This window comes from Bubalus kerabau, chromosome 5 (assembly GCF_029407905.1).
Source record: "Bubalus kerabau isolate K-KA32 ecotype Philippines breed swamp buffalo chromosome 5, PCC_UOA_SB_1v2, whole genome shotgun sequence".
In the NCBI taxonomy this organism is placed as follows: domain Eukaryota; kingdom Metazoa; phylum Chordata; class Mammalia; order Artiodactyla; family Bovidae; genus Bubalus; species Bubalus kerabau.
This window is the reverse complement of record NC_073628.1, coordinates 22,260,395-22,269,225: the sequence shown is the minus strand read 5'-3', so window position 1 is coordinate 22,269,225 and position 8,831 is coordinate 22,260,395. Positions and strand designations below refer to the sequence as shown.

Genomic DNA, 8,831 nt, shown 5'->3' with positions numbered 1-8,831 from the left:
TGGGAGGGACCGATCGCCTATAGGGTGGGGGGGCAGGGCCCCGTGGCGTCGCTGGCAATGGGAGTGCTCGAATGAACGACTGGCGTCGCGTAGTAGTGACTGCAGGCTGGGACTGTACCCGGGTAGGGTGCTGCTCTCCTAGCGGCCAGGAACAGCAGGGCCATGCTTTGGAGGGCGCTGCGGCTCCGCCTGGGCCCGTGCCTCTCCGGACGGGGGCTAGGCACATACAGAAGAGGCTCTACTCTGGGTAAAGTTGAGGGCAGCGGAGGGTATCGTGGTTCTGGGGTGTCCCCAGTCTCCAGCCTTGTGACCTTCAGGACTCAGAATCCCAGCCCACGCTGGGAAGACAGTGGGTCCCTCGGAGTAGGGGGTAACCTTGCCTGCCGCCTGCCGGAGCTTGTAGAGCCTGGACAGGGGTATGGATCCCAGAGTTGCCTTTCTCAGGTGACATATCCCAGATGATTCTATGCCTGAGTTTGCCACCAAAATTGCAGCCAGGCTGATTCTTTGGTTGCACAGAAATTAATGAAGTCCTGCTTGCACGCAGGATGCTGTTTTGTGGCCGTGAGGAGGAAAGAAGAGAGAGGATTCGATGCACGTCCTGGAGGTGTCTGAGGTGTAGCTGGAGAGAGAAGGCTTCATAGACCAGTTGAAAACTGAAGAGAAGCCAACTAGGACGATGTCCTGCAGGGCCAGTAGGTAGTGTTGGTAGCCATACATGGAACGGCTGGGAACTGAGATCAGCCTTGAAAGATGGTGTTTACTGGCTCAAGGGAAGTGTGAGCTCCAGGTTCTGGAGAACTGAGCAAAGGTTAGGAAAAAGTATCGTTTTCGTGCAAGGAATTAGCAAAGGCCATCCGGATAGAGAGTTGAGTAGTAGTATGAAATGATGGGTAAGGTTAAGTCCAGATCAAAGAAAGACTTGAATGCTGAGAAGAGTTTGAACTTGGGATTGGAGACAGTGACAGGAGACTTGGAGATTTATGAGCTTGGTGTGAAAGACAAAAAGATTCATGTATTCAAGGCATTTATTGAGCACTTAGGATGTGCCAGGCACTGTGCTAGGCTGGAGATTTGGTGGAGAAGATAGACATAGCGCAGTATGAAGCAATCACAGATGAGTTCAAAGTTGCAAGTGTGCTGCATGTTGCAAAAGAACAGTTCACTGAGCTATGAGATAGCTATGAGATAATAACAGGATTACTTGGCATAGTCTAGGGGAGGTCAGGAAAGGCATTCCTGAGAAAATGATAACCGAGCTGAGATCGAAAGGAACCAAGGATTCTTAACTGGGCAAAGAAGTGGGCGCAGAGTTTCAAAGCAGAGAGAACACCTGTGTAGGTCCTCTGTGGCAGAAATGAAGGGGTGAGGTTGGAGGGTTCTGGGAAGACAAGGTGAACAAGAGCTAGATTGGGCAGTGTCTCACAGGCCACGTGAAAGATTTTGAACCTTTATCCTTAGAGTGATGGAAAGCCATGGGAGGTTCTAAGCAAAAGAGTGTTTGATTAATGTTCAGAAGAGGTCATTCTAGCTGTGATAGACTCATTGGAAAAGACCCTGATGCTGGGAAAGATTGAAGGCAGGAGCCGAAGGGGGCAACAGGATTAGATGGTTGGATAGCATCACCGACTCAGTGGATATGAGTTTGAGCATCCTGTGGGAGTTGGTGATGGACAGGGAGGCCTGGCGTGCTTCAGTCCACGGGGTTGCAAAGAGTCGGACATGGCTTAGCTATTGAACAGCAACAACAAAGCTGTGATACAGGAAAGAAGTTGGGGGGTAGGACAAGAGGGGAATGAGTGGAAATGGGAGCTCTTAACAGCCTTCGTGGGAAAGACATCATCGTGGTTTGGTCCAGGGCAGTGGTGGTAGAGATGGGGAAAAAAAGGGGGACAGATTGGAGAGAGATTTAAGAGGCAAAGCCATAAGAACTTGATAACAGGCAGGATGTGAGTGTAGATTTGCTGGTGGTGATGAATATCCAGGAGAAGGTGCCACTCAGAGATCCATGCTTCTGAGGGCCCTGTGGCTCTAGATGTGCCAGGACTTATTGGTCCAGAAGCCCAGGAGAGAAACGTGTAAGTCCCCTGGCCTAGGGAGAGAGTAGAGAGTGTTCACTTTAGGAAGCTGAATCTTGCAGAGCTAGGTATAATGCACTCAAAGGAAGTGAGACTTGGGCACAGAGACCATGAGGCAAAGCTGTGGAATGCTGCTGGGTGCCAGCTGACCTTGTGAGGACTAAAAACTCAGTGTCAGTTTAGCCCACCTTTTCCTGTGCCCATCTTCTGACCACGGTACACACACACCCCACCCCGCCTCTTGGAAAGGAGATGCATGGCCCTCTCTGACCATAACTGCGTCCCACAGACTGGGATGGAAAGGTGTCAGAGATCAAGAAGAAGATCCAGTCCATCTTCCCTGGCGGGGCTTGGAGCCCACTGTATGACACCAGCCACCTGCCCCCCGAACGCTCAGATGTGGTGATTGTGGGGGGTGGGGTGCTTGGCCTGTCTGTGGCCTACTGGCTGAAGAGGTTGGAGAAGCAGCAAGGTGCCATTCGGGTGCTGGTGGTGGAGCGGGACCACACGGTGAGGTCTGGGGTGGGACAGAGTCTGGCAACTCAGAGTCAGGGGCAGGGGAGGAGAAGAAAGACTGAAATTTCTGAAGGGACAGGACTTTGGCCCTTGTTGTGAAACAGCCCCAGCTTCTTCCTCAAACTAGTGACCTTGACAATAAGGTTTTTGCTTTTGAAAGCAAATTTCACAATTGTTGTGTGTTTTGAGATTGCAGAGGTCTGGTCTGCATTCCAGCTGTAATCAGCGCAAGCAGTTATTACAACCCCCTTGCAGGCTTCATTGCTTCTGAGGTTTTTGTGCTTGAATTGTTCCTGTTTACCACTGCTGGCTAGTCACAGGTTTTGCTCCATTGGCCATGTCCCTCTATTTTCCAGTTAGCAGAACCAAACGTCAGTCTCCAGCCTTGGACTTCAGGGCCATTACCATTTTGTAACTTTGTATGAGGGTGTCCCGCCCTTTGATGACTGACCCTCTGTTCTGTACCTATCCTAATAAGGATTTTAATGACCGTTGTTCTCACTGCCTTCATTTGGGTTTGTTCACTTCAGCTCCTCTTAGATTATAAAACCTGAGGGTAGGACTCCCCTTCAACTTTGGACATGTGACTCTCACCCTCCACGACAGTATTCTGCTCACGCGGGACGGGCCCGCCTCACCTTCTCTCGTTTCTGCAGTATGCCCGGGCCTCCACCGTGCTCTCCGTGGGCGGGATTCGCCAGCAGTTCTCATTGCCTCAGAATGTCCAGCTCTCCCTCTTTTCGGCCGAATTTCTACGGAACATCAATGTGAGATTGGGGGGGTGCGGGTGGCGACCCCTCCTTTAGCCCAGAGAGGGGGGCAGTCCTGCTGGCAGGGGAGACAGGGCAGCTAGGAGTTGGAAACACCAGTTTTCTTCCCAGTGGCAGTGCCTGGAGGGGGCTTTTCTCTGGGTTAGGGCACTGAGCTGAGGGTTGTGGTAAGAAAGCCAGAAAAGCTCTCTCTCCCTTTTATTTTTTTTAATATTTATGTATTTCCCTGCACTGGGTCTTAGTTGCAGCACACAGAATCTTTGATCTTTGTTGCATCGTGCAGGATCTCTAGTTACAGCTTGTGGGATCTCTAGATGTGGCATGTGGAATCTAGTTCTGTGACCAGAGATTGAACCTGGACCCGCTGCATTGGGAGCTCAGAGTCTTAGCCTTTGGACACCAGGGAAGTCCCACTGCCTCCCTTCTTGAAGTCAGTTTCTTGGACGAGCTTTTCTTTGCACACAGGAGTATCTGGCAGTGGTCGATGACCCTCCCCTAGACCTCCAGTTCAACCCCTCTGGTTACCTCCTTCTGGCTTCTGAGGAGGGGGCTGCGATCATGGAACGCAACGTGAAAATGCAGAGGTGGGTGCCTGGCGCGGCCTCCGTGCTGCATCCCAGCGCCCTCTGACTCACTTTAGAGGCCAGGGTGACAGAGCTGATGAGACGGGCCCTGCTCCCTAGGAGCTCAGTCTGTCAGAAGGATGGACATGGGCAGACCTCTAGTGTCCCATGCTAAGTGCTGTATCCAGACACGGACAGTCGCTGTCACAGTGGTTCCTAAATTTCCAGGCAATGAGAACCCCCCAGGACACATCCCTTCTACCAAGTCCCACGAATCCACAAGTGTTTTCTCTAACAGCCAGAAAGTAGAACTCGTAAGCTTTATGGAGGGCTCGTGTCAAAGGCTGTGGGGTCTCATGACCAGCTAGTCAAGAGCAGGCATCTTCACCAGATGGTTCTATGACTTTGACTAGTGACATCAAGTCACATCCTAAATGCATTACAAATATTAACTCATTTAGTTGTCAGAACATCCCCATTTCCCACATGGGGAACCTGAGGCACCCGGAGCTAGTAGGTAGTGGCACCAGGATTCGAACCAGGCTCCCTCGTCTGGCTCGTGTGTCCTTTGGGTACCTGTGATGCTGCCTTTGGGCATCAGGGTTGCAGAGGGGACAGTTGTGTTGTGAGCAGGACTGTACTGGAAGGTGGACGGGGAAGGCCCCCTGAGCAGAACAGAGTGACCCTCCCTGTTGTGAAAGCACAGGGAACAGTTGGCGGGGGGCAGGGGGCTTGGTGTGGCCAAAGGGAGTCTAGGGTGTCAGAGTGGAAAGGGAGGGCAGAGGCTGGACTCTTGACCAGGCAGCAAGGAAGAGTGGCATGGGAGAGCTGACTGTGGAGCCAGGCCCCCCTTCTCTCCCTCCTCCCCCGCCCCCCATACACATGCTCACCGAGCAGACATGCACAGACCCACACACTCCTCCAGGCAGGAAGGAGCCAAAGTCTGTCTGATGTCTCCGGAGCAGCTTCAGAAAAAGTTTCCCTGGATCAACACAGAGGGAGTGGCTTTGGCATCATACGGTGAGCCTTGCTTGGAGAGGGGGTCAGAGGTTGAGGGGCGCCTCAGGGTGAGAGGTCTCCGCGCCCCACAGCCAAGTCAAGGAGGAGCTTGTCCCAGGAGGGACAGCTCCTCCCTCCTGGCCAGCAGGACCTGCCCCGGGCCAGGCCGGCTCTGTCCTTTCGTAAGATCCAGCTTTGGTACAGTCGATCAGTGTGACATTCCCCAGCTTACGAGCCCTGAAGAGGAGTCAAAGGGTGTGGGAAAGACAACAGGAGAGGAAGGTCCTAGGCCCCCTTCACGAGTCTTCTTTCTCCTCACAGGGCTGGAGAACGAGGGTTGGTTTGACCCCTGGTGTCTGCTCCAGGGGCTTCGGCGAAAGTTACAGTCCATGGGGGTCCTTTTCTGCCAAGGAGAGGTGACGCGTGAGTCTGAGGCCCGGTACCCGTGGCTTATGTCCTCTGGCAGCGGGGAGGCCAGCCCACACCGGGTCTCGCCTGCACACACAGGCTGAGCAAGGGGAGTGGGGGCTTCTCCCCGGGTCTGGTCCTGAGCATCCTACCTCCAGCTCCTAAGCAGATTTTTCCATGACTCGTGAGCTGCTTGAAGTTCCGGCATCATCCTGTCCTGTGTGGCCAAGTTCGTCCCGGCTGCCCTGTCCCTTTTGGCTTCAATGCCTGTGGGACAGCTCCTAGCCTCCAGCTTTCTGTCCTTAGGGAACCAGTGGAAGCTCCATTTCCTTCCTCTTCAAGGCCTCAAGGACTTATCTTCTTCCCTTTTTCTGCAGGTTTCATCTCTTCATCCAGCCACATGGAGACTGCCAGTGGGGAGCAGTTGACTTTGAAAAGGATCCATGAGGTCCATGTAAGTTCTCAGCCTAGGGGCCTCCCTTAGCAAAGTGCAGAGTGAGGAAAGTCTTGACTGTCCTTGTGTTTATGCATTTTGTTTAAATTGTTTTAATTATAGAGGAAAATTGCTTTACCATGTTGTGTTGGTTTCTGCATACAACAACGCGAATCAGTCATAATTCTTTATATCTCTGCTTTCTTGATCCTCCCTCCCCCCTCCCATCCCACTCCTCTGATTGTCACAAAACGCCAAGCTGGGCTCCCTGTGTTACATAGTCCCTTGCCACTCGCTGGCTGTTTTACACATGCCTGTCCTTTTGATCGTCTTCTACCCGCTTCCCGTGTGGGTAAACGAAGGCTGGGGTCCGCAGGTGAAGATGGACCACAGCCAGGAGTTCCAGCCTGTGGAGTGTGCCATAGTGGTCAATGCAGCGGGGGCCTGGTCTGGCCAAATAGCAGAGCTGGCTGGTGTTGGGAACGGGCCGCCGGGTACCATGCAGGGCACTAAGCTGCCCGTGGAGCCGAGGAAAAGGTGACTCCTCCAGGGCTCTTCAGGGGGTGGTTACACGAGGGTCGGGGTGGGGGGTCACTGTTCTCGCCACTTCTCACGCTGCTGGTCGCGACAGGTATGTGTACCTGTGGCACTGCCCCCAGGGACCAGGCCTGGAGGCGCCGCTCGTCGCAGACCCCAGTGGAGCCTATTTCCGCCGGGAGGGATTAGGCAACAACTACTTGGGCAGCTGTAGCCCCACAGAGGTAAGCTCCGTGCGGTCAGGGTGCCGGCGAAGAGACAGAGAGCGGGTGTCACTCAGGAGTCAGGCTTCCTTGGAGGGCCCCACGTGGGAACTGATGTCACAGTCCCCTCTGGCTTTGAACTGGGGTCTCTTCCCCCCCAGCCCCTGCCCACCAAGGGGACCAACTAAAGAGGTCGGTGACGTCTGGATCTGCCCTTGTGTCCTGGACAACGTCAGCCCTGTCCCCACCTCTCCCTACCAGGAGGAGGAACCAGACCCAGGGAACCTGGAAGTGGACTACGACTTCTTCCAGGAGAAGGTGTGGCCCCGTTTGGCCCAGAGGGTACCAGCCTTTGAGACTCTAAAGGTAACTGGACTGAGACAGATGACCCTGGAGCCTCTGGGCCTGCTCCCAGAGCTTGCCACCTGCCCCACACAACAGGGGCCTCCGCTTCACAATGGCTGAGGACTATTCCGTGGGCCCACTCAGAGGTGGTAGAGGGTACTGGGAGTGAGATGGGGTGCATGGGCAGCCCTCCCAGGAGCCCCATGTCTCATGCCCCCGCAGGTCCGGAGTGCCTGGGCTGGCTATTATGACTACAACACCTTTGACCAGAACGGCGTGGTGGGCCCCCACCCCCTTGTCATCAACATGTACTTTGCGACGGGCTTCAGTGGCCACGGGCTCCAGCAGGCCCCCGCCGTGGGGCGGGCTGTGGCCGAGATGGTGCTGGAGGGCCACTTCCAGACCATCAACCTGAGCCCCTTCCTCTTCAGCCGCTTTTACTTTGGAGAGAAGGCCCAGGAACACTGTATCCTCTGAGCTCGGGAGTGCCTCACAGGCCCACCACCCACTGTGTCACCCTGGGCTCTGATCCTGGCCATGCTCATACCTCCTCACAGCTTGGGCCTCCCCAGCACCAAGCCAGGGTCTCCTCCACCCGCCTCTCCTCCAGGGCGCCCTGCCCCATATGGGCCCAGGCCCACACTAACGGAGAACGATGGGGCGGGACCCAGGACTGATCACGGCCCAGGTTGATGCCTCCCACCAGTAGCCCAGCAGGACAGAAGACCTCAGGGGACCTGAGCATCAGGACCCAGGACTGGCTCCTTCCTGGTATCAAACCAGAGAGACTGCCTCTGCCTCTCTCAGCAGAGCCCAGGCCAGAAGCAACCTGGGACAGCTTAGCCTAGGTCTGTTGACTTTTCTGTTTACCCTCCTCATTGATCAATAAATATGATTAACTCCTTCCTTTTAGCAGTCTTCTGTCCCTTCGTCTTTTCACCTAATGGCAGTCGCTTTTGAAACAGCACCCTAGCCAGTGGCCTTCCCAGATCATCCGTTGGGAGAGCGAAGGAGGAGAGGGCGGTTGTGTTGCGGGGGGTGGGCGGGGGGGGGGCGCGGGCAGTGGAACCCCTGAGTAGAGGGTGGGTAAGCGCCAGGACTTATCAAGTGAGCAGAAGAGGAAGAGGCACCTGAACGCAGAATGAACGCAACAAACTCTCGCTGAAACACAGGAAGGAAGTTGCCAGGGGCAGGGGGGCAGGGATGGGGCAAGCTGAACCCAGTATCTGTGTTAACCCTATGAGGCTGCCTCCTTCAGTGTCCAGTATCCACTCACCCTTCCTTCTGTACAGACACCCCCACCTACAGTCGGAGGAAAAAGGCCTTCATCTGGCTCCTCCTCCAGCAGCTACTTCCTCCAGGACCACAAATGCTGCACTTGTTAGGAAGGCAGGAATGAAACCTCTGTGGCTCAGATGGTAAAGAATCCACCTGCAATGCAGGAGACGTAAGAGACAGGGGTTTGATCCCTGGGTTGGGAAGATCCACTGGAGGAAATGGCACCTGGGAAATCCCACGGACAGAAGTCTGGCAGGCTACAGTCTATTTCAGTTCAGTTCAGTCACTCAGTCATGTCCGATTCCTTGCGACCCCATGGACTAGCACGCCAGGCCTCCCTGTCCGTTACCAACTCCCAGAGTTTACTCAAACTCATGTCCATCGAGTTGGTGATGCCATCCAACCATCTCATCCTCTGTCGTCCCCTTCTCCTGCCCGTAATCTTTCCCAGCATCAGGGTCTTTTCCAAGGAGTCAGTTCTTCCCATCAGGTGGCCAAAGTATTGGCACTTCAGCATCAGTCCTTCCAATGAATATTCAGGACTGATTTCCTTTAGGATTGACTTGTTGGATCTCCTTGCAGTCCAAGGGACCCTCAAGAGTCTTCTTCAACACCACAGTTCAAAAGCATCAATTCTTCGGCACTCAGCTTTCTTTAGAGTCCAACTTTCACATCCATACATGACTACTGGAAAAACAATA

General features: G+C 54.3%; 1 protein-coding gene across 1 annotated transcript; it reads left to right on the top strand.

Annotated features, from left to right (window-relative positions):
- The first annotated feature begins 50 nt into the window (after positions 1-50).
- On the top strand, positions 51-7,756 carry FOXRED1 (FAD dependent oxidoreductase domain containing 1). The gene is made up of 11 exons (XM_055581217.1): positions 51-247; positions 2,368-2,588; positions 3,251-3,361; positions 3,830-3,948; positions 4,853-4,947; positions 5,248-5,349; positions 5,712-5,788; positions 6,144-6,304; positions 6,399-6,528; positions 6,769-6,873; positions 7,075-7,756. The coding sequence occupies exons 1-11, from the start codon at positions 163-165 to the stop codon at positions 7,327-7,329; spliced, it is 1,461 nt and encodes a 486-aa protein (XP_055437192.1). The 5' UTR covers positions 51-162; the 3' UTR covers positions 7,330-7,756.
- Positions 7,757-8,831: the final 1,075 nt, after the last annotated feature.